Consider the following 26,954-nt stretch of genomic DNA (forward strand, 5'->3'; position numbering starts at 1 on the left):
TGGAATGAATATTATAAGTTCCAGGTAATGTCATTTATGTAGTACACATAATCACAAGTAAATTTTGATCACAAAGAGTCCATTGTTTCTTCCCCCATGTAGTTCTTTCTTAAATTTTTGTAAAATTGTACTCCGAGTTGGGGCTATGTCAACTGCATGTAAGCTAATGTGTGGGAGTCAACAAGAACTGAGAAGAGGCTGGGGTTGTGGCTCAGCAGTAGAGCGCTAGCCTCGCACATGCAAGGCCCTGGGTTCGATCCTCAGCACCACATAAAAATAAATAAATAAAATAAAGGTATTGTTTCCACTACAACTAAAAAAGTAAATATTTAAAAGCAAAAAACTGTGAGTAGGAAGCTGGTCTGTAGAGAGGAGAGCAGAGGGTAGAAATGTGCAAACTCAATGCACTGTCAATTTCAGTTTCTATGAGATCTACATTTACTTTCTGTCATAAGCTCCATGAGATTTCCATCTTTAAAAAAAATCTCTTTATTGCAATTAGCTTATTATTTCTTTAGCTATAACATCCAAATAATTCCTCACTCAAACTAATGCAACAAAATAAAACTTTCACTAATCCGGCTGGAGCAAGGGGTGTGGAAAGAAGAAACGGAGAAGGCCAGGAGAGTGAAAATCCATTGAAAATCAACTTTTGAGTCTCTCTTTATACACAAAGGAGAAGCCAGGCAAGTAAGAGAGTGGTTACCTTTGGTTGTCTGATGAGGACATAACATATTTGCTGTCAGGTAGATGAACAGGACAAAAGTGAAAATAAAAAAGGGCATTCCATATCGTCCAAAGACAATATGTCTATATACAAATAACTAACTGAGAATAAATTCACTGGCGAAATGACACTCTTTTCGAACCTTTAAACCAACCTGTTACATAATTAACAAAGATGAGAAGAGAAAGGCCATAAGGGTTAAAGAAAATATCTAACAATGTCCCTGTCTTAGAATGCTGACAACCAATTCAAAGCATTTATAAACAGGCAGTCCAATTTATTATTATTCATTCAACAATCGTTTACTGAGCACTGAACTCTATGCCAGGCATTTTTCTAAACACCAGATATAAAATAGTGAACAAGAGATGATCATAACCTCTGCCCCAATTACATATACTTAAGTTTATTACTGTCACGTTATAGAATAATAAACGTTAATGCAGTTTTATAAATTACTTAAAATATATTCAGAACTGGATTGTTTGGTGGGGGGTGTTTGGTCATTTCCCAGTATGTTAAAGTTGTAGGCCAAAAAAAAAAGTTATCAATGGCTGCTTAGTTCACCACCTTTCTGAAGTCATCCACACATCTGTCCGTCCGTCCGTCCATCCAACCATCCATCCAACCACCCAACAAATACTTATAGTCTACAATGTGCTAGACACTGTTTCAGGTGCAGGTTTTTTCCACTGAACAAAGCTCCAGTCTTTGTGAAGCTTATACCCAGATGCCTTAATGGGAAGGAACCTCACCTGTAAGTCAGATGTGCCACACTCCAAACACAGTAAGAAAAACTGTCAGAACCAGAGGGAAGAAAGCCATGGGTCTGGATAATTCGCAAAGACAACCTTCACAGAAATGACGAGTTAGCAACCTGAGAGTCAGATGTCTACTACAGTTCATTTTGGATACTCTGTGTGGTTTCAGCATTAGCTTTAGTTTAAGAGAGATTTTAAACTGCTCCAAGACCTTGCTATCATCTGTAATAAAAAACAACACCTCTGCTGGGCACAGTGGCACATGCCTATAATGCCAGCAATTCGGGACGCTGAGGCAGGAGGATAACAAGTTTGAGGTCAGATTCAGCAACTTACCAAGACCCTATCTCAAAATAAAAAGGGTTGGGGATATAGTACAATGGGAAAGCCCCTCTGGGCTCAATCCCCAGTACGAGGTGGGAAAACACCTAACAGCTGAAATTACCTTTCTAGTTCTTCTGGAAATCAAGTCTTCTAATCACATGATATACCTGGGGCATATGAACTGCCAGCTAGATCAATATGTTTAAAAATAAACTCCCTCAAATCTGTGGAATCTGCATAATTTATATAAATTATTCAGACAAATTGATATTGGATAGTGATTCTAGAATATCCAAATCTTAAAAATTTTCCCTCTCTATCTTAGCATATATTAAAATCACCTATCATATTGAATGAATGTTAACTTTTGGAGAACCGAGTACTGAATATTTAAAAATCTCAACAATGTGCTTATCTAAGAAAAACCTTCTACTGTATTGTTGTTGCACTACATTTTCCCACAGAAAAGTGATTGGTGGAAAATTATATCCATTTATAAGGCTAGAGAAAGTAAGAAAGTTCCAAGTCTATAAAGATATTTAATAAATATGACAAGCAGAACAACTACTATTTGAAGAATAAATAATATATGCTGGGTACTATGCAGGATAGGTGCCTTATACATCATCTCATATGATCTTTACAATACTGCAAGGGTAGACATTATTGGCCCTTTTACATAAATGAGAAATCTGAGACTTCCTAATGTACTAGGAGGCAAATCTGGGATTTAAACTCAGTTCTGATTCTAAAGCCCATAGACTTTGTCTCATATTTCTGATTATGCAGGACTGTGAAGTATCCTGATGCTGTTTTCTTAACTTTGCCTCAATGTGTTCCAACAGGATTCTTCTAGCCATGGAGAATCACTGAGCAAAAGGTGTTTGGAGAGATTTTTCAATGTTTGTAGTCAGATCCACATCTGATCTGTTCCATTAGATGAGATATAATGTTTTAAAATGCTAAAGTTGTCTTTCAAAGTTGTTCTCTATCACCAACTAACCTTAAGCTCTGCGAAAGGACTGTGCCTTATAAGTTTTGCACCTCCACATCATAGTCTAGTGTGATTTCTGTCATACAGTACATTTTGAGTAAATACTGCTGGACAAATGAATGAACACATTGTTGAACCTTCTTTGTTAATTTAGTGCAATGTATACGCTTTGCCATTAGACTTTTATATTAAAGCATTTTCTAAATTCTACTAAGAAAAAAATGGCCACATTCTTTTTTGAAGAACCTTAAGAATAGTAAAAATTATCACTTCTGCTAGATATTGTAATCCCAGGGACTCAGGAGGTTGAGGCAGGAGGATCTCAAGTTATAGGCCAGCCTGGGAAACTTAGTGAGACCCTCAGCAACTTAGTGAGACCTTGTCTCAAAATAAAAAAATATAAAACTGCTGGGGATGTAGCCCAATGGTAAAGCACCCCTGGGTTAAATCCCTAGTATCCTCCCTCCAAAAGAAAAAGAAAAATTATCCCTTCTTTTTCTATGAACCAAGAGATGCCTCTGAACTGCAATTTAAGAAACATTCATAAAACATGGTCAGAGTCATTTTGTAACTCAATATATTGATGATATATTTCTAGACTTTCTGATGACATAGTATAGTAGGAAGAATGAATCAGACTAAACAAACCAAATCACCACACAATCAATGCAATACTGGAATCTTTGCCCTCTTCTCTATTCTTTCAATTGATACTTGTGCCTAAAACAGCTGATTCCTCTTAAATAAAAGAAATCATGAGAAACAAAAACAACTCTAGAGAAACACAGTAGCAAAAAGGCAATAAACTTCATATGTCATCTTGTCTTCTCAATTGTTAAAAATAAGTTTTTAAATCAACTTTTTGTTATTCTTATAATGTTAAGAAGCTGTACCATGAAAAATTCAGGAGTCTAAGTCATACCAGAAAGTAAAAAAATTCTGAGATAAGGTTATACATTTTATATCATTTATGTCCCCTTAGTTATTTTAGGAGAACTAATGTTAAATATAAAATTAGAATCACATCCATCAAGTAGGGTAGGAATAATGGGTAGTATGGAAAAACTACAAATGTCTTAAAAAGTGGATAATCCACAGAAAAATAGTTCAGAGTTGCCATCAGGTTCAGATGGATGACTATACAGAGTAAATTCCACTTCATTTTATAAAATATTAATATTTTTGCAATGTCAAGGATCAATCCCAAGCATGACAGGCAAGCACTTTCCACTGAGCTATACTCCCAGACCTAAAATATTAATTTTTGACAAACTATATACTGTATTTTAGCATTTGATCAAAATATCTCTTAATTAAGGGCTTCAAAATTTACAAATGTTAACTAATTTTTAAAAGTTACTAAAAACAGTTTCATACTTGAACTAAACAATGTAAGTGCTAACTAATCCTGTAATATGTATGTTTTTAATTCTGTGAAATTTTAAAATAAACTTGTATTTTAATTTCCTCCTCCTGGAAGGAATTTTTCAGGCACGAATTACTCACCTAAAAGTGCATTTTTCCCATGATCATCTGGTAGAAATCGCTTGTCTACAGCACAAACTAGAATGTGTTCAGGAAGATTGGGAGACTTGGCCCCTACCAGGAGGAATCCTGCTGGAATGTCGATTTGTTCCATGCACAGTGATACCAAACGCAAATCTTTCCCTGCTTGACAAAAACCTAAAATAAATAAATAAATAAATAAATAAAAGTAAGAAAAAAAAAGACAAAACAAAACAAAGACACAGTAAACTATTTGGCAGGGGGTATGTCTTATCACCCATTGGGAGAGTAAGCTGTATTAAGGACTAAAATTAAAGTCTATGTTGTCCCACCAGAAGACATGCATCCCTCTGAACAGAGCTAAAAAAAACACGAAAAGGAGATATTTCCACCTAGTTCAGCTAAAATGACAATTCTATAGTTTCTGGTCCATCAATAAGGCAATGATAAATATGCAGCACACTTTGAAATGTGCATGTAATTCTTATGTGCACATGATAATTTTTACTTTCAACACAGAGTTATTTATCTAAGTAGGATGATCATTGAAAGAGATGCTCTCAATTTTATGGAGGAAAAGATGGAAGCTCAGAGTTTGGTAATTCATAAAGGGGTCAGAACTAGAATTCAGAAGCTGTTAGATTCTTTTCACTAGCTATGATATAACTTTACATAACCACTTTGTATACCATAATGTATTATTACACTAGTTGTTTAGTTCATCATTTATTAAATATTTGCAACAGATTCTTCCTAGGCCTGGGGATACAGAATTGGACAAAATATATTTGTTAAGCACTTGCCCTGTAGTCAGAAGAATGCAAAAGAATCAATAATCCTGAACACGACCTTATAGAAGACAGCTATTGTTCTGTGACACATCTTCTGGGAAATGAGCCTCCCTATACTCTAGTCATGTGATCCCCTGGAAAGTTGTGATATTCCAGATTGACCTGGAACTGGCACCTGATTCAAGCTGGGCCACTTTAATAGTTTACCTTTCTAGCTACACTTGATTGGTCCATATGTGGTCACCTGACATAAACCAGATCAAAGATTTTCCCTAAGGATTCTGAACACGGAGTCAGGGAGAACATAGTGCAGTCTGCTCTGCTAGTGAGACGTCCATCAGCATAGACAGGAGGCTGGAGGAGGAAAGTCTAGCAATTTTTGGATCCCTGAAGCTCAGTTGTATCTGCCTTTCCATGGTTTGGTCATGAAACCTTTTTGCTTTGAAATTCTTCCAATAATTTCATTTTACCTAAGCTAGTTTCTTTTTTGTTTTTTCACCCCAAGCTAGTTTCAGTTGGGTCTCTCTCAACAAGAGACTGAATACACATATGATAAATGCTATTTCAGGGAGCTGTGAAAAAATGAAGGATGCATACCTAACTTCACAACGTGGGGGGGGGGGAATACCATCATCATTGCTTAGTACCAAGTAGGGAAGAACTACGTAGAATCTTCCAGAATCAATTTTAACTAAACATCAACAAATACTTAGATGCCATCATTAGCATATGAGAGAGAAAAAAAGAAAACTCCATCAAAACATTGTACACACCTGTGGTATATATAAATCTGTCATATGGTTTGGATCATTGGACCTCAAAAGCAGGTAAAATGAAATTGAAAAAAGCTAACAGAAGAAATTCTATAATGATAAATACAATGGGGCTTAACCATTTCAAGTTTTATCATTTAAAAAATCAATTTATTTTAGAGTTTATGATTAAAAAAATGTATTATACAAAGGTTACTATGAGGGGCTGGAGTTGTAGGTCAGTGGTAGAATGCTGGTCTAGCGTGACATACTATGGGATTGGGGAACACTGATCTAATCTCACTGGGTTCAATCCTCAGCATCACATAAAAGTTAATAAATAAAATAAAATAAAGGTATCTAAAAAAAGTTACTATGGGCTGGGGCTATAGCTCAGTGGTAGAGTGCTTGCCTACCATGTGCGAGGCACTAAGTCTGATCCTCAGCACCGCATAAAAATAAATAAAATAAAGGTACTGTGTCCACCTGCAACTAAATTTTTTTAAAAAGTTACTATGAGATCTTTACCAATTTTAAATGAATCTACATTTTTATTATTGATAATATCATCTACATTTATTAGAAAAATAGTCATTTATAGATGGGTGAGCCCTATTACTGTATTCAGTTGAGAAACATTTCTGAGAGCCTTTGGATATATGAAACCCCCCAAAATTTTATTTCTTGTATCCTCATTAAGGAACAGCACTCATAAGTTTAGGGAACTTAGGAACTGATGAGGATGGGGAGGGTGACGTTTTGGAGTACTTACCATAAGCCAGGTACATTGTAAACATCATATAGATTACCTTATTTAATTTTCTCAACAGTTCTAGTATCTCTCCTCATAGGTGGAGAAACTGAGTCTCCGAAAAAGTTCAGGGAATTTGTACAAAGTTACATAATGAGTCTAGTAATGTTCAATGACGTAGGACATGGGAAGTTTGCTATTTAGATGACAAGCATACTAATAATGAGAAATAGGATGCTTGAGAAGCTACCTGCCTCTAAAAAGTAGTAATGCCATCTTTGTACAACTTTGACCCACCCAATTTAGAAAGAAAGACTAGATGGAAAATACAAATCTACACCAATTTGAAAATTACTACAAATTTTTTAGAACAAAAAAAATGACATGGAATTACATGGAATCACAAGATCATCTGCACAACTTTCTCAATAAGTGGTTATCGCCACTTCCAGGGATTCAGAAGGGTGTCACAAGATACTTGAGAACTGTAAGTGAAATTTAAATACACATCATAATCAATTTCTAAAAAACTAGTTGATTATTCTAATGTCCTATTTTAATTTTATTCTTTAAAATATATTTACTTTATTTATTTTTATGTGGTGCTGAGGATCGAACCCAGTGCCTCACATGTGCAAAGCAAGCACTCTACTTCTGAGCTATAACTCCTGCCCCTCTAATGTCCTATTTTAAAACAGAATGTTCTGAAAACCTCTTATCCAACACTTGTAGGGTTACTGGAAACCGGCTGAATGAGCTCATAACTCATTCAGACAAACCCCATATCATCGTGTGGTTTTGGCTACTATACAATTTCAAATTGCTTTTATTTCCAGTTGTAATGGATTGATCCTATGGGTATTTATTTATTTATTTAGCAGTGCTGGGGGATTGAATCTATGGCCTCAGGCAGGACAGGCCAGTGCTCTGCCACTGAGTCACACTTTCAACCCATCTATCATACGTATTAACATGTTGCTTAATTTATATTCATAATGAGCTGTTGGTTAAGGACAAGAAGTTCACCTAACACTGTGTTAATGGACAAAAAAGAGCGATTTTACAAATATACCTGAATATGCTCATTGCTAGACACAGAAGTTACATTAATTCCCTGCCCTTCATCAAATTATAAGGTTATATAAAATGCACCAATACATTTCTAGGACACAAAAAACCTACTGTTATATATAAGTAAGAAACTGAGTGATTATGGTCCAGTTTGGCTTTTTATAATGAAAGAAAACACTATTTCATTCAATAGAAAATTTCCTACAAACAGCAGTTTAAAACTTCCTCATTTCATACAGCAAAAATACAAAAATTGTAAAAATAAATTTGAATATCCTTTGCACCCTAAAATGTAGAACTTTAGTATTAAAAGTAGAATTTTACTTTTTTTAAAATGCTGGAAAACATGTCAATATATCTGGCCCCCCTCAAATGCAGTATATTTCATTTTTTAATTTTCCAACACAATGTGCTTTTTCTTATACATTCAATTTAAATTAAATAACATTTATTTATTTATTTTTGGTACCAGGGATTGAACCCAGAGATGTTTAACCACTGGGTCACATTCCCAGTCCTTTTTACATTTTATTTAGAGATACGGTCTTGCTGAGTTGCTTGGGGCCTTGCTAAGTTGCTGAGGCTACCTTTGAACTCCTGATCCTTCTACCTCAGCCTCCTGAGCCACTGGGATTACAGGTGTGTGCCACCATGTCCAGCTAAACAACAATTGTTGAATCACAAAATTAGACAATTTTTCCTGTACTGTATGAATATAAAAGTATATTAATATGCTGATCTAAAATAAATGTTTTCTACTTAAAATCAAGTCTTCATCACATGAAATGCAATGACATAAAACTTTTGAACTCTCCTCCCAAGGAGTTCAAAAGTTTCTACCCTACTAAGAGATTTGTGGAACATTGATCTATTCTAATATCCATTAATATGTAAATGAGGAAATGGCTCAAAAAAGTTAGAAAATGGTCGATGGTCAAACGTCCACAAACCAGAAACTGTGGGACCCAGAACTACAGTCTCTTCACTCCAGAATAGATGCACTTCAACCTCATTAGTAGGTTCCTGATTCATAATGTTTCATCTGCGCCCATTCGGATGTAGAACACTCTTATTAAACAATCACTTCCTTGACTATTACAGATGGGTTTTATTACCTGACTTCTCTGTGCCCATTTTAGGCTGAATTTTCTGTGGAGCATTTGATACACCAGCCCCTGACAACCACAGGACTATCATTATCCACCTATCTTATACTTGCTGATGGGTTCTTAAAGTTCAAGTTTTTAGCCAGGCCCAGTGGCTAAAGACAGTGTAGTTTTTGGCTACCATCCCAGTTACTTTGGTGGTTGAGACAGGGGGAATCACTTGAGCCCAGGAATTTGAAGTTAGCCTGGGCAATATGGTGAGATACCACTTTAAAAAATGCAAGTTGTTGCAAGCCACAAAGGCAATCAATCCATGCTTAGAGAGTGACATTTCTGATGAGATTTCTAAGCAATACATTGTAGCAAAATTGAGATTAAGGAGGGAAAGTACAATTTTGGTTCTTGGCTAAATGGTGATAGAATCCAGAACAGTGAGGAGAATACCTAAAGCAAACTGAATTTTCAAGGGAAGAAATATTTCAGAGTAATTTTCTGTGGCAAAAATGGACTACTATACAGGGCTGGGGTTGTGGCTAGGTGACAGAGCACTTGCCTAGCATGTGTGAGGCACTGGGTTTGATCCTCAGCACCACATGAAAATAAATAAATAAAATAAAGGTATTGTGTCCAAATACAACTAAAAAAAAATTTTTTTTTTAATGGACTACATAGTCCATTCAAATGAAGAAGCCCAAATAGTTTTTGAGTATTACAGCCTTTGAGGGGTTTCTTATTTATGGTATGAGGACACCTAGAGGTCAAAAGTAATAATTACTAAGCAATGACTGAATTCTATGTGTTCTATCTAGCCTTCTCTTAAAAATATATTGCAAGAATAATCGCAATGTGAATTATCAGATTCTCCTTGATGCCCTTCATCCTTTGCTGCTATCCACTGTGATTTTATGCATTAAAAGCACATTTCATGTGTCTTCAATCCTAAATATATATATATTGCAAGAGGTGCCTGTGACAATGAGATATTTTATGCAAGAGGTGCCTGTGACAATGAGAAGATAAATTTTCCAATTTTGTGCTTTAAAGAAAATAACCACTCCACAATGATGGAGGTTGTTAAAAAGACACAAGAACTAACAGAAAGAGCTCCCGATGTCTGAAACTGGAATCCTCTGAGCAACATAAAGTCTATTTTATACAATAAATAGTCCTATTTTATCTTTTTATGTTCTATTCACACAGGCAATGCAATTAAGAATAAAATAGGAGAAAAAGGGAAGACAATAGTTGAGTTTAAAATGGGGTCAAGAAAAAATTCAATTTGGGGCCAAAAATGGTTACAAAACCAAGGAAAGTTTCCTCAGTTCAGTTTGTAGTTATTTTGAGAATAAGTTCACCTGCCAAGGGGTTGGTGTTTTGCTGTAAACATCTATTTACAGATTGTTTTCTCCAAACCCTCATTGTTGAGCTTTAAATCAGATATAATTATATACATTGTCATCAGGAATCCCTAGAAAATAAAAAACATTGTGCTGAGAGCATTATTTATCTTATTTTTTTTTAAACCGAAAATAAGCTATGTCTGTGGGATAGCTACAGAAACTATGAAATGTGATTAGATTTCGAGACCTGTAGGATCCTAATATCCAGTGTGGCAAGTAGTTAAACATTCCCACTATTAGAAATATGTCAGATTGTTAATCTAATAAATATCAGATATTAAATCTCAATTAAAACCTCAAACTGAATGAAAAGAAACCTATGTACTCCTCTGCAAGGTTAATTCTGAATTACATCTGAAGTTATTATATCTGAATGGCTAATTTGATCGTTCTTTAGAGACTACTAGTAGATTGGGCTCACAGTTCCCTAAGGAAGGCTCAAAGTCTGTTTATTGTAAACAAGGAAAGAAAGATAAGTTATCTACATGGGATACATTCACAAACTTGCCTCCAAAATAATTTCATTTTCTGAGAGTAATTCTAAAATGCTGTCCTAAAAGCAAAGCTCTTGTAGAGCAGATAATTTTAATTTAAAAATGGGAGGGGGAACTAATAGTAGAGGGTCCTTTTTTTTTTTTTTAATAAACTTCACCTGCATTTTCTTAAGAAACTAGCCAAGGTTTTCACTTCACTGAAACAATTTGCATTCTTCAATTATCTCCAACTTGAAGGTTACAGAGTCAACAAAAGGGGGAGGGGAAGTTTACTGAAACAGCTGTAAACACAAACCAAAGTAATCAAAGCGGTATTTGGAGGCCTAAAATTTGGTTGCCCTTCACCCTTTTAGACAATCAACTGCCTCCCAGCAGGATAGGAACCTACACTATTCCAATAATTTACATAAGAAATTAGCAACCAAAATTTACATCTGAATGGTAACCTCCAGCAATCAGTCAGGTGTTAATATCTGCTTATCTAAATTGCCTCTAAAAATAGCTTTACCTTCCTTTAAGCCTTAGGTAAATAGAGGATTTTCCCACGTAGGGAAGACGATGAGTTGCAACAAGTCCAAGCATTTGTTATATTGTCCTATTTTGCTGCCATTTTAATAAGGAAATTCTCAAGAGAAGTTTTTCCCACTGAGCATGAAGATTCTTAGAATTATTTTAGAATAAGCCAGACTGAAAAAAGTTACATAAGCAAAAAACAAGCAAATTATAAACTATTGTTTGTTTGAATTGCCACCCCAGGTGAATTAAGAGGGGAAAATGGATAATGGATGCTAATTATAAGAAACTAAAGTAGCAGATACAGAACTCTGCTTTCAGATGGTCTTGGAATTTCAGTCTCCTGCTTGGGTGGGGATAGTTTTTTGTTCTCAGAAAACTGCATTTCCTTTATCTTTAAAATAATGACTGCACTTCCTATATACTTCTTATGTTCTCATATTTTAAAATTTAAGAAATATTTGCTACCTTAGACCACTTGGTTTATATCTTGCTGGGTACTAAACAGCTTTCCATACCTGATCATGAATAATACCAGTGTCAGACACCTCAACAGGCAAACTAAAAACATACTTAGAATAACCTGAGACAGGAAACTTCTCCCCTATTTCTTGGTATATAAACCTTTTACTCTGGTTCTACTCAATTCTCCAATATAACAAGATTCATAATGAGAATTCAACAAGTACAAGTGCTATTTCAACTTCTAGTTTTTATTTGATAATTATGAATTGATGGTTCAGTTAGACAAACAGCATAAAAATGGATATAAAGCCAATAAGTAAAAACAATGCTGGTCATCTCTCACACCAGGAGGGGGGGGAGGAAGAGAGAGAGATACTGAGCAAAAGGAATCAATAGTAAGTGGAAGCAAATTCATAAAGAATGATGTCTTGGAGGTAGGCCCAAGTCAAAAAAAACCAACAATGGTACCAATTGTTAGAGACCACTTGTAGTGAATCAGGCTCAGATAAGCTAGCAGGAGCTTTATTCAGGTCTTCACCCTCTTGGTAGGGGATTTTAACTCCTTTACTGGTTATCAGATTATCAGGAGGGTTGGCAGAAGTCAAGAGAAACTAAAACTCCCAAACAATGCAAACTACTTATCTGGCTTTGTATATTTGTATCTTTAGCTTATCCCAAATTATTTGCACTTCAAACTTTGGAAGGAGACTGTCCTGAGATTTTATCCCTCTTCTTCCCATCCCAATGTCTTCTCTCCAAGATATTCATATATTGACATTATCTCAGGTCTATGTCAATTTAATCATAAAAATTGCACTCTAGCTGATCTGGATAAAGTGAAACCTACACATTAATTAGGCTGATGGTCAGAAAGTCACAACTGAATGGAGGGAGGAAAGTAGAATTTAAGTTGTGATAGCACCAAAACCACAAAATACCAAAAATGTTAGAAACCAGGGCTTTCTTATTAAAAATGCAGCCTAACCTTTGATGGAAGAGAAGGCTGACACAAGTAAGTAAAGCAAGTTTATCTTACTATTTATATTTTTATCCTACATAAATTTTTAATTTTGTAATTTATAAAAAATTATAATTTTTGCCTTTACACTAGATAAGTGTTAAAAATAAGCATAAAAGGGGCCTGGGGTTGTAACTCAGTGGTAGAGCACTTGCCTAGTATGTGTGAGGCACTGGGTTTGATCCTCAGCACCACATAAATATAAATAAATAAAATAAAGGTACTGCTTTCTACAACTGAAAGTTTTTTTTAAAAAAATAAGCATAAAAGATAAATATAAAGCATCTAGTGTCTCTATTTTTATTCAGGGGTGGGGGTGAAAATGAGGAGAAAAAGGAAATACTAAAATGTTTCCTAAGACAGAAAATTTCTTTCTTTCTTTTTTTTCTTTTGTTGTTGTTATTGTTGGTACTGGGGATTTAATCCAGGAATACTTTACCACTGAGGTATATCTCCAGCTCTTTTTATTGATTTATTTATTTTAAAATTTTGAGACAGGGTCTTGTTGAGTTGCTCAGGGCCTCACTAATTTGCTAAGGCTGGTCTTGAACTTGTGATCCTCCTGCCTCCACCTACTGAGTCACTGGGATTACAGGCCTGTGCTACTACACCCAGCTTGACAGCAGCATGCTTGCAGGAAGTACAGGGAGTACTGGAAAAACCTTGACCTGTCTAGACTTGCCTTTGCACAGGTCCTCTCAGAGAAGTTATTCAAGTGTGAATCTCAGTCTCTTAATCTATAAAATGGGGTCGATACCTGCTGTGAAGTCATAGTGGGCAAAGGGAGTGAGAACATAACCACTCCTCATTTCTTTCCCTAATTACTGGTTTCCAGCCTTGAGCATTGCATGCAATGACTGGAAACAGACCAGCCAATATTAGAGAGGAAAACAGCAAGAAAACAAAACTGAAACCCACCGTCTGTTGTGCAAGATCCTTCTGGGGCAGGTTTTTGTGAATAGGGAATTGGTGGGCTGTTGGAATCAGACATTTCTTCATCATCTTCGTCATCTTCCATTTCATTAACGGTTAAATTGTTAGAAAAATCTAGAGTGCCATTTTGAGTGTAGCGGTGTACCAAATCTTTATCCAAATCCTCTACCTTGGGCTTGACATCTGAGAAACAAAGCAATCAGTGACTTTTTAATAAAAAGATGCTTATGGGAAAATAATCAGAAGAAAAATTCATAGTTCTGAAAGATAATGTCTGAAGAGTGGGAGACTAGCATTTTCTAATATTTAGCCAATTGATTTCAGAGCTCCGAGGATTTAGAATCCCCACTTCTTTTTAAAGGAGCCTAGAAATGTCTATGACTGAGGAACTTACCTGCAGATGAGAAAGGATGCTGCTCAGGGTCCAAGTACAGCTGGGAAAAAATGGGACGTGGTACCACGTTACTACATCGGAGCGAGGCTTCTATGGAGTTGTGGAGAGCTTCCTCAAATCGAGCAGATTTCAGTTGCCCAGCATATGAATTCCCCATGATCTACACACAGCCAACCCAAAGAAAAAGTGGGAGAAAGGAGAAAATTGATATAATTAGAGGCTATATGTCTACAAACTACAAGTATTGTTATAAACTATATTCATAGCTCTCATAAAGACGTGAATCATATAAAATACATTTTTGCTAAAACAACTTGTATAAGTTATTTGTTATGTCACCTGTACTTTGGATCTTTACAGTCTAAACCCATTTCACAAAACCTATTTATTTATTTATTTATTGGTACCAAGGATTAAACTCAGGGGCACTCGAGATGACAACCAAGTCCCATCTCCAGCCCTGTTTTGCATTTTATTTAGAGACAGAGTCTCACTGAGTTGCTTAGCACCTCACTGTTGCTGAGGTTGGCTTTGAACCTATGATTCTCCTGCCTCTGCCTTCCAAGCCTCTGGGATTATAGGCGTGTGCCACCATGCCTGGCAAACAAAACAAAACAAAACCTTTAAGTGATCTTGTATCTAAGAATTAAACAGTAATAAATGTTTTTGGTCAAAGCTCTGCAACCAATAAATCAAAATTGATCTGTCAATCACAAAACCCAACCTGGTTAACAATGGGACCACACTTCCTCTTTACAACTGGTGGACTGCTATAACCCCATACCAATCCTGTCAGTTATTTCAGAGTAAATATCTAATTACAACTCTCTACTAAGACCTGTTACTCTGAAGAAGAAAAAAAATAAAAGACTTTCTTCTAGGAAAAAAAAAAAGGAGAAAGCTTTATGATAATATATTTAATTAGGAAATTTCTGAAAGTAAAAATTGAGCCTTTAAACTCAAAGAACTCCATTAAGTAATGCTAGAATTTGTTTGAAAAACACAGTTTCTTCTGAAGTACAATCGTTTGGGGGACCCTTCATGAATGTATATAATAAGTTTTGAAGCCATGACTTACATTTCTCATCACTAACATTTGTGTAGTACTCACTAGCTATAAAAGTTCTCATGTATAATAATAACTACAATGTATTGGGTGCTAACTATTGGCTAGACCAATGATTCCCAAATGGTCTGAGGGCCCTAACATACTGTCAGAGGTCCATGAAGTAAAAACTATTTCAAACTATCACTAGAATATTATTTGTCTTTTTCATTCTCAGACTTTCACATATGCACAGTGGAATTTTCCAGAATCTGCGTGATGTGTGATACTGCAACAAATTTAATGCAGAGCAAATAGGTGACTCTTCTCACTAAATTTTCTCTAAAGGAAAAAAAAATTCCTTATTTTTCATAAAATGTTTATTTTAATATATAGTGGGTTGTTTATTATAATTTTAAACATTAATACATATTTGTAAAAACTTTTAGTCTTAATTTATAATACATATAAACTATAAAAACAAAAACTTGATGGGGTCCTCAATTTGTATGAGTATAAAGGGGCTCTGAGACTCAAAGTTTGAGAACTGTTGGGCTAGACAGTATACTAAGCCCTTTGTAAAAATCATTTTATTTAATCCTCAAAATTCTCAAGTAGGTACAACTTGTTTCCACTTCACAACTTAAAAACAACAAAAACAAGAGAAAGCTGCAGCTTGGAGAAGCTAAATTCCCTGCCCACTGTCACTCAGTTAGTAAGGCCAGGAGCCACATGATGGCCAAGCCTGCACTCCTACGATATAGGCTAAACTTGGCAGATTCCATTTCAAGACACGTAATTCTCAGAATATCTTAGCTCTTCTTCTCCCATCAAGGAGGAGAAGTGATGTTAAACCTCATCTGGAATGCCAACTTAGAGTGCCTCCTTAGAGGGAGTCCCTGGAGGACTTGGTCCAGAAGAAGCCTACTCACCAGGAAAAGCAGCCATGATCCAGTGTGCCAGCTTAGAGCAGAGCAGGGGTGATGCATAACCCCACTCTTAGGTTTCCCAGACCTACACATAAAAATCCCATAGGAGATTCTTGTACCTCTGAATTGCCTTAACATAGCAAAGAAGGCTTCTTTCTTCCTTTGTTAGCAGTGAGTAGTATACAGTGATTTCCATCAGAGTGGCTGGGTTTGTGAAAGTTTTATTAAAGATTCCTACAATTTGGAAAAAGCCAGGATCCTACTTTGGCTTTCTCATGACAGGCAATAAAAAGCCTAGGACTGGGTGTGGTGGTGCATGCCTGTAATCCCAGCAACTCAGGAGGCTGAGGCAGGAGGATTCCAAGTTCAAGGCCAGCCTTATCAAACCTTTGCAAGACCGTAAGCAACTCAATGAGATCCTGTCTCAAAAAATAAAAGGGGTTGGAGGTGTGGCTCGCGGTAAAGCATCCCTGGGTTCAATCTCAGTACCAAAACAAGTTGAGTATACATACTAAATCAAATTAAAAATGGCAAATGGGTTGGGTGCAGTGGCACACACCTGTAACTTCAGAAGCTCAGGAGGCTGACTCAGGAGGATCACAAGTTCAAAGCCAGTCTCAGCAAGCTAGCAAGGCCCTAACCAACTTAGTGAGATCCCATCTCAAAATAAAAACCAAAAGGGCTGGGAGATGTGGCTCAGTAGCTAAGCGCGCCCCTGGGCTCAATCTCTGGTATCAAAAACAAACAAACAAACAAATAAATAAATGTAAACAGAAGAAAATCTACAAAGTGTGTCCTACGAAGTTTTCCTGAAACACCAACTTTATGGCTAAGCTCTTAAGATTCCCCACTTGTACAAGTATAAACTTTTAAATTTTCTGAAGTTCAAAAGCAATGTGTTTTTCCACAGCACCACATATGATCTAAACAGGGTGGTTTCTGACAAAGACATATGCTGTGCCACCAGTTTATCTAAGTCAAAATCCAACAGCCACTTTACCTTTCTTCTTTGCTAAAAGGGGGTTGGGGAGGAGGGGAACTACCAGAAACTATCACATTAACCAAGGGATTTCTTATCCACCAACAATGGAATAACTTCAAAGGTGGACCTTTAGCCTTTCTCCAGAGCACAAATGCCTGGAAATCTTGCTTCTTCTTAATCTATTACCAGCCCAACAAGTTATCTTCCTTGCATTACTGAATATCTTGATAACCTACAGTCTCTGAGAGAATCTTTTTACTTTAATAAAGAAGTGCCCAGTTATAAGTGAAGAAGCATATAATCTCAATCCCTTTCCCTCATAGTTTAAGGAGTAACATGACAGATACACACATACAGGTATAGAGTACAAATAAATATTGCTTTGAATATAAAATTGACATAAAAATGAGTAACGGAGTTTCACAGAAGATATACATAATCCTTACAGGAGCATTAGATATATTCAGATGAAGACCAGGGGAAGTATCCATTTCCTGCTCAGACTTGGTACAGTAAAATAAAGTAGATGTCTTTATTTCAGATAAAAACACAACTGGGTAGTTTATTCTCTTTACTTTTTCCCTTCCAAAACAAAAGATGATTGTATTAAAGTAAATCATCCCTAAATTCATTCCATAAATTTCATTTATTAATAAGTATACTATGAAAAAAATCTATATTTGTTTTAGATTTCATGTTTACAACTGGGTATTTTAAAAAATGACAATGATAATAACACTGTAAAAGGATTACGGAACTGACCCCAGACTTCTCTTGTGCTGACTATGGAATTCTTCCCTTGACAACTCACGGCTATCCCAAGGAGGATGAAGTTCAAAGGAAGCCTTTTTAGATTAATATATTCTAAATATTATATGCCGTAATATTTAGGGTCGCTGAAATTATTGGCATTAGCCACTTAGTCTGCCAACCCTCCTTTCTTCTGAATCTCAAAGAAGCCATGATGCCTCAGACCTGACCAAAGGCTAGTGTGAATGAAAGACTGCAATCAGAAGATGGAAAAATGTTTTTCAGAATTAGTCATTATATCCAATTGCACCTAGAAAGCAGACTTGTGATTTCCATTATACGCTTATTTTATGTATCTAATATCAAGTTTATGAGACTGTATTACATTGTTTCCCAAATTTTCATTCTTGATTGTAAAATTATAAAAGGACAAACATTATTAAATGCTTCGTTTTGGCCTAACAGACCTCTGAGATACTAACAGATACTCTTGCGATATTAAGGAAATGTCTAAGGAAAAATAAACAAGATAGGTTCTTTCTGTAACAGTAATTGATTGCTCCAAATGCAGATGCGACCAACTATAAACCACCATGATATTGTGATGGGGGGCCTTTCTGTTCTTGTCTTTTCCCTTTTCCCACAGAAGGAAATACTGAGGAAAAGGGATGGAAGTAAAGAGGCAACATCTCTGGTGGCTTCAGGAAGGTGCACTGGAAAAGTGAAAAGAAGAGTGGCTTGGGAAACAGGTGCCTGCTAATGCTTCTATGGCCTCTCATTTTTTCTTTTCTTTTGAAAATGGAAAGGAAAAGCAATGCACTACCAATAACTAACGGGTCACGTCAGAACACATGGGAGTCCAGATAAAGAGCTCCCCTGGGTCAAAGATTAGAGAAACTGAACATAACAGATAACACATGCAATTGGCCAAAATATATTTAAGATATAAAAACTCAAGGACTAATTTTGCTACTCAAGGAGAAAAAGGAAAAGCTCTCTTGGGAACAGAAACAAAACAAAAAAGCACCTAATTAATTGAGCACAACTAGGAGAGAAAAAAAAAAAGGAGGAGAGCATTTATTTGCCTTGCTCTTTCTATACTTCAAAGTAACCATTATGGTTATCAGAGAGTAATTATTTTTTAGTGAAGAATTCCAGCTGATAGAGATGCAAAGAATGACACAAGTATAAAATGACCACTTTGCAACCCCCTAGTAAAAAATTCATGCATGCAATGCTAATAAGTTAAACTATTAGGTAAAATGTTGATGTAGAACTCAAGAATGGAAAGATCAGCCTGTCACCTCCTAAACCCACTGATCAAACAGCATTACTACAAGTGAGGCAGTGAGAAACCGTTGGCCTCCCCAAAGGGAAGGTATGAGGCACACACAGTCCCTAGGAAGTATTCAAACTAGTCAAACCTTTAGAGCAACTTCTGATTACAGGATCAAGGAACAAGTTAAATGAAACCATAAGACAACAAGCACATTTACAATGAGGGACAAGTCTGCAGAGCAAATGACCTGGTTTCCACAACCAGCAGGGTCATCCAGTTTTTAAATAGTAGAACTAAGATTCAAAAACCTCCTAAGACCATGTTTTTCCCACAAAAAATGTTTGAAGCAGAAAAAAAAAAGGTGAAAGTAAAAGTGGTACAGCCTGTTTGTGTGCAGTTACTTGTGTATGTGTGTGTGTGTGCAGTTATTTTGTTTCAAGAGTAATATTTTTAAGTCACAATTTATTGACAATGTGCCAGTAATAGCGTGCCCACACACACACACACAAACACACAAAAAAATAACCCCACAACACTGTATTACTTCCATGTTTTGTTACTTTTTTTTAAACAGATGCTGTTGCTCACTCTCCAAGCATTAATAATCATCCAGCCAGCCAACCAGAATTTACAGAAATTCTAATGGTTAAACACATAGGCTCTGGAGTAAGATGACCATAATTCAAATCCTGTCCCATCATTCCCTGTGGGATACTGGGTCAGTTACTTAATCCCTCATTTGTAAATTGGGGATTTGACTACCAATCTCATAGGTTCCTATAAGTACACATGAAAATATGTATCTATAAAATTTTTAGAATAGTGACTAGCACAGAATAAGTAAGTATACAGGAAATGTTAGTAGTAAAAGTAATTTTTTGCTTGTTTAGCATTATGCTACATTAAGAATACTGAGAGGTGCCCTTTTCCTTGAATGCCTGAGGCACTACAACAGATTTTGGAACATTCTTCACAACAAATGACCATCAACATAAAAGTCCTAAAAGCTTCTATTTAGCACTATGTAAAATTCATCTATTAAGAAATTTACAGCTAGGCACAATGGCACACACCTGTAATCCCAGCGCTCAGGAGGCTGAGGCAAGAGGATCAAGAATTCGAAGCCAGCCTGAGTAGTGGCAAGGTACTAAGCAACTCAGGGAGACCTGTCTCTAAATAAATACAAAATGGGATTGGGAATGTGGCTCAGTGGCTGAGTTCAAACCCCAGTATCAAAAAAAAAAAAATTACAATCATATATACAAATCATGGAGTCATCTTTGACACCAAGAGCAGTGCTGGGCAGTAAAATTTTCTGAGATGATGGAAATGTTCTCTATCTGCACTGTCCAATATTTGGCAGCCACAGCCACACATGTCACTAGAGTGTGGCTAGAGTGTTTGAGGAACTAAATTTTCAATTTTATTTAAATGATTACATGTGGAAGGTAGTTATCATAGTGGACGGTGTAACTCCATGAATATACAATGCCTAGGAAACCTAAGATTTAAGTTTTAAGAGGTCTGGTTGTATCACTGGTGATATGACCTTGAATGAGTCACTTAACCTTGCAAGCTTAGTTTTTTCGTCTGTAAGATGAGCATATAGAATGGATTATTATTACTCCTTATAACAATAAAATCATTTCACTTCATGTAAGAAAATAATTTGCTATTGCATCACTGATTGCATGTTGTTTCTTTATTAATAATGTTCATTGAGTAGGGGCGGGGGTACCGCTCAGCGGTAGAGCACATGCTTAGCCTATAGGAGGCTTTAGATTCAATTCTCAGACCTCCTAACCAAATGCAGTAGTGAGAGTGATAACATGTGACTCCTGGACAAAAAAAGCAAATATAATTCTTGCCAAGTTCTCTTTAACTCTATAATGTAAAATTATAAGCAAATGCTCATTCACAGTTTTCTCTCTTTTTTGCTTTCTTAGTATCTCATTCACTTATTGTTTAGTTTTTGGTGCTGGAGATTGAACCTGGGGACTTGCCCATACTAAGCACTTCCTCCACCAATTAACACCCCTAACCTCATTTATTTATTTAATTTGACATTTATCACTCAATTATTTATGTTGTGGGACTTAGTATTTGTCTAACTCCCTCATTAGTTTGTGAATTTGGGGGGGGTGGATATTTTGCTTACAACAAAATATTGGTTTTAAATCGAGCCAAGCGAGGTAGCACATACCTATAATACCAGCTACTTACCAGGCTGAGGCATGAGAATCAAAAATTCAAGGGCAGCCTGGGTAACTTAATAAAGCCATCTCAAAATATATATATATATTTTTAAAAGGGCTGGGAGTATATGTAGGTTAGTGGTAGAGCACTTGTTAGAGGCCTGGGTTCAATCCCCAGGACTGCTAAAGGTGGGAGGGGAAGGAATTGAGTTTTTTAAAAAATGAATAGATGGAGCTTTTGTATCTTATCCAATTATACATTAAAGAGGTCTAAAGAGATATAATCTTTTCCCAAGCGCATTCCAAAAAAAGCACAAAGCTAACCATGCATTCAAAACCAAAGTGTTTTATTTCACTTCTATTCACCCTCCTTGCTGGAAATCTTTAGAAAATGCAAACAGATTAAAAGATAATTTTTTCAACTTCTTTTAATAGTTCTGTACATTTAAATTGGGACGAATCTATTTCAATAGCTTCTGAAGCCAAAAATACTTTATATACTGAGATCAAAACCCAGCCCTAGTAACTTAATTCTAAAATTTGCCATTTTTAGTAATACTTCCTGATACTCAATGTGTTATTGTAGAAATAATTACTGCAATATGCCAACTAATTTCATAACAACTATTGAAAACTGTCGTAATTACAAGATGAAACGCAATGCTATTTTTCCCTTTATAACAAAGAGTTACATGTTACTACTGGAAATCTTTACTTTCTTCCTTGAAATGCCAGAAATTCTTCTGTAAAATAAACACATCTTGTCAAGACTCTCTGGAACTAGTATAATTACCAGAGGCAATCCCTGTGTAAGATCAAAGAAGCAAAACAATAATAGGCAACGTGTGACCTCTACCATGTCACCAGAGACCAATTTTTCAACAGGGAAAAGAGTCAATAATCCAGAACAGAAAACATTAAATAACGAGAAATGCTTCCAAAGTGTGGCTTACCACATCCATCAAGGCAGCCACAGAGAGAATTTAGTCTCTATGGTTTCAGAGAGCAAACTTCTGGGGATTTATCACAACAATCATTAAAATCTGCATAAAACACCAGAGGCAAAAACTAATTTCTCAAATGCAGAGTACAATTTCAAAAGATACTACTACAACAATTTTCTGAATTTCAACTGATATTTTAGTGGAAAAGGCATAGAAAACTATACATTTTTCACATAACCCACCTAATTTCTCTAACTATCCACATACAATTTTCCCATGATTGTTTGGAAAGTGGGCTAGTACTAACCAGATAAACCTAATTAGTAGTAATGCCTCAACCACTTTTACAGGGTTTTTTGGGTTTGTACTGTGTTTGTTTTGGTGGATCGCTAAATCCGAAACAGTCCCATTTGTAATGCACTTGGATGACTAAGAATTACGAGAGTGCTGGGCTGGGGTTGTTGCAGCTCAGTGGAAAAGTGCTTGCCTCACTTGTGGAAGGCACTGGGTTCAATCCTCAGAACCACATGAAAATAAAATAAAGGTGTTTTGTTCATCTACAACTAAAAATATATATATATTTAAAAAGAATAATTATAAGAGTGCAAAGAGGGATAAATTCAGGAATGACAATCAGTAATGACAGTAAAAGAGAAGTACATCTAAAATTGACTTTTAAAAAACACTACACATCCAATTGTGCTTTAGAATCAGAAAATTCACCAATTTTTCTAGGGTACTACTGCCCCACAACTATATTCTTTCAAACCAGATGAGTTGGGAGCCTTACAAATTGTATCTAAATTGTTTAACTTGTGAAACACATGATCTGCTGTAATTTAAAAGAAAAAGCACTGGAAATCCAAAGCAACTATGAACAGTATTTTCTTATCAGGATTGGTTCCTACTACCCCCTTCATCTTTCCATTCTGTCTTCTGCCTGTCTGTCCATCTTTTTATCTTATTAACATTGCTAATTGTATTTGTCAGTTTTGCCACAATTTCAATGCTACTTAAAACAGCTTTGGGTTTTCTCTAGGCAATTATCAGTCACTACACTTAGGTTTCTAAATTAGTTGTTGAAAGGTGCTTTAATCTTGAGAAAATAACACACAGTGTGCTAAGCTTCACATTTATGTGTATGTTCCTTTCATGGAAGTATTTATTTTAAAAGGATTGAAAACAATTACATACATTATTAATAGATATATTAATTGTAACTGTGATACTAATTTATAAATTAAAAAATATTTAACAAAGCCTATATAGTATGCTCTTCATCATTTTATCTTTTTTCCATACTATACATTTTGGCATATATGCTTTCTATATATGTATATATACATATATTTAATGTATAAATTGTATATCAAAAATATTGCCAAATCCCTCTATCAATAGTCTCCTTTCACTACTCATTTGCCAGGTGGCTAACACCTTTCAAAGCTATTCACAATCATATAAGTGGTCTCCTGAGGTCATGGACTGTGACAAACAGAACTTTCACAACTTGTAGATTTTCCCCTCCTTTTCTATTTCCTTCCAAAGAGAAAAATTCTATTATTATATTGCTTTTTACCTCCCACGGTGCTGAGATTGAACTCAGGGCCTCTCATATGCTGCTGAGCAAGTGATCTACCACTGAGCTCCATCTCCAGCCCTATAGTACTTTACTTATTCGCTATTCTTGACTCTGACATTGATTTTCTTCTACAAAATGTATGAGAAACACATTTAGTGAGAAATACAAGTTTAAGGTTAGTCGTCAACTGATACCCCCCCCATATATCAATTATCCACAACTGAATTTAAAAATTCATAATCCATAAGGTGGGGGGTAGGTAGTTCAGTGGTAGAGCACTTGCCTAGCATGGGTTCAATCCCCAGAACCACTGAAGAAAAATTAAAAAAAGATCTGTAAGCCAGAAACATTACACTTCGTGTGCCATTTATTTCCTTTATAAATTAAATTCAAAAATACCTTTTTATAGAGTTAACACATTTTGAAATTTTTAAAGTTTAATAATACATTGTGTATGGGTAAGATTAAAAGTAGGTAGAAATATTTTTAAGTTAGTGTAAACTCATTTGTTACTCTCACCTCCCACTTTCTGCTCCTAGGAAAGAAAAAGGTGATATTTCAACAGGGCAAAATTCTTCACTGAGACGGAAACATTAAAATGATAAATATTTTGGAAAGTAAAGTACACTTCAAACCCACACTGTTCTTTCGGTCCTATATTAACTCTTACAGTCATTGCCAACATTTGGTAAAGATTATCCTTCCATTAGATAAAATTGAGCATTCCTTAGATAAATCGGGAGTTTTTGCCATGAGACTCATAAAACCTTTTCACAACACAGATTTTCAAGAGAATCCTTTAAGGTTTTAGGAGGCTGCTCCTTTTACTAAGTAACAAAATACACCCCATGGTGTCTCACTGACCCCACTCAGCTGTCCTTTGACCTCGTCAATTGTTGGAGCCTAACTCCAGGGCCCACAGAATTTGCCTCCCATATCAAAAAGGCTAATGTTGCTTCCTCCCAGCACCTGGTGAAACAAAATGCAACAGTTCTCTCCTCTCTCTTGCCTCCTCCTTTCCCTCTCGGACCATTTTCCAGATGTTCCAGACCCAAATGTTAAGCTAACACTAGGTTTCAGTATCTGCGTGGTCACCATGAAGGAACAAACAGGGACCAGGCTGAAGTGGCAATGACCCTCTTGTTCTTTCTGGCCTCAAAAGGATACAGCAGGTCATAAAAGAGGAAAAGATCTTTGGCCTCTCTTGGAAATGCCAGGCTATTTAAGCACATTGTAACTCCCAAAAGGAGAGACACAGTCTTGGATTATGTCCCTTATGACAGAGAAGAGTTACCTAAAAGAGTAACCTTAAATTCTCAGTCCCAACCAAGTTTTTTTGATTTTTGTTGACGTAGAAGGAGGAAAAAAAAAAAAAAAAAAAAGCAGTGTCACTTTTTCCCTTTGCTAAACTAAAAGTCTTACGTAATTCCATATACATCATAATTAGAAAATATACAGATATTTCTCCTTCCTAAATTCCAGTAAAAAATTCTTACAGAATCTTGATAACGTACATCTCAGGATAGTGTTATATGAGACAGATATTAAGTATATGTAGTCACTAGGAAGTTTGGGTTTTTCTGCAGAAGCCCAATCTAGAAGTTTCTCATTAGAAAATTTGAAATATAAAATCACAACAAAGGGGAATCAAAAGCTGAATTCTTATTTTCTTAGTTTAGGTATACAGGGAATACAGAGGTTGTTGTAGGGGGAAAAAACATGGCTACATTTTGTTGGGGGAGTAGAAAGGCAGAGGAGGAGAAAGGCAAACACAGTGTGGGGAGGGGGGAGTAGCAGTTCATAGAAATATCTGCTTAACCAGTTTAAGGACCAAACACATTAGCTTTATGTAAATTCTAAATATACCTTCCTGAAACAAATTTGATCTTGAAAATTTGATGGGACATAATTAAGTGTACAATACCTTGGTTTGTTTATTAACATTTTTGAATCATGTTCATGATTAAGTTGGTCAGTCAACACTTCCAGGGAGCTTGCTGCCTAGAATATAACTTGCTTAGGGCTTTTTTTAACCTGCGAAAATATAAAAAACAAAATATATATGTACATACACATACAAACAGTTAATTTCCAAATGCTTTATATTCTATGATTATCTATAATTCCACAAAAATAACAATTAGAAATGAATATGTATCAAAGTCTTATACAAATCCATATACATCACAACTGGCAAATTTTACAGATATTCCTCCTTCCTAAATACTTACCAAATAATCCCTCCTAATTATATGTACTTGAAAATATTTTCTGTTGTTTGTAAGATTCTGCCCCCACTAAACCTAAGTTGAATAAGTCTATCTATTTTGTATTTTTGACAAACATTACCATAATTGTAGAATGCCCACAGAATATTTTAATTTTAGGAATGAAATTAGTATAAGCAATTTTCTTATTCTAAGGCGTTTTGAGTGTTTTATAATCCCTGACATCTGGTCAAAATTAATCTACTCAACTGTCAAAAATGTGAAAACATGGGCTGGGGCTGGGGCTGGGGCTGGGGCTCAGTGGTGGAGTGCTCGCCTAGCACGCATGAGGCTCTGGGTTTGATCCTCAGCACCACCTAAAAATAAAATAAAGATATTGTGTCCACCTAAAACTAAAAAATAAATTTAAAAATGTGAAACATAACATCAATAGAAATTATTTTTCTTTTTGTAAATTAATGGTCTAATTTCCAAGAAGAAAGTCTACAAGAAGAAAAAGACCTACTGTTTCCTACCCTCTTTTTTTTTTTTTAAGAGAGAGAGGAGAGAGAGAATTTTAATATTTATTTTTTAGTTTTTGGCGGACACAACATCTTTGTTTGTATGTGGTGCTGAGGATCGAACCCGGGCCGCACGCATGCCAGGCAAGCGCAATACCACTTGAGCCACATCCCCAGCCCTGTTTCCTGCCCTCTTGAGCATTGTTCTCAGAAAATGTTAATTATAATTACATATAATTGGTTTTATTCTCTTCACTAAATAGGTTATGGTCCATATAAACTATTGCATAGAAAATTTGGAAATATAAGAATGAAGTGAAATAAAACTATCTCATTGATTTTTATGTATAATTTAGAAGTATTTCTAGTCCTTTGTTTCTGTGTCTAAAAAGAAAACAAAAGATCTTTTTAAGAATGTACTAATTTTAATGTAAATATTTATAGCACTAAAATATTTAAAGAACTGTTACCTTATGTTTTCTAAAGAAATGGGATTTGTTTTACTTTCTGATATGCCAAC

The 26,954-nt window shown here is 35.6% G+C and overlaps 1 protein-coding gene across 10 annotated transcripts in view; it reads right to left on the minus strand.

The window, feature by feature from the left end:
* Window positions 1-26,954, minus strand: part of Greb1l (GREB1 like retinoic acid receptor coactivator) — a 310,330-nt gene that overhangs the window by 159,467 nt on the left and 123,909 nt on the right. For 9 of the 10 annotated variants that reach the window (XM_078030295.1, XM_040274520.2, XM_040274525.2 and 6 more), the window contains exons 3-6: window positions 25,631-25,740; window positions 14,001-14,160; window positions 13,592-13,789; window positions 4,313-4,489 (exon numbers count right to left, since the gene is read on the minus strand). In XM_078030295.1, the coding sequence (XP_077886421.1) occupies window positions 4,313-4,489; window positions 13,592-13,789; window positions 14,001-14,157 (532 nt within the window). In that variant the 5' untranslated portion in view covers window positions 14,158-14,160; window positions 25,631-25,740. The remainder of the gene's footprint in view (window positions 1-4,312; window positions 4,490-13,591; window positions 13,790-14,000; window positions 14,161-25,630; window positions 25,741-26,954) is intronic. The other variant, XM_078030293.1, reaches the window with a different exon arrangement.

This window comes from Ictidomys tridecemlineatus, chromosome 13, assembly GCF_052094955.1.
Source record: "Ictidomys tridecemlineatus isolate mIctTri1 chromosome 13, mIctTri1.hap1, whole genome shotgun sequence".
NCBI classification, from domain to species: Eukaryota; Metazoa; Chordata; class Mammalia; order Rodentia; family Sciuridae; genus Ictidomys; species Ictidomys tridecemlineatus.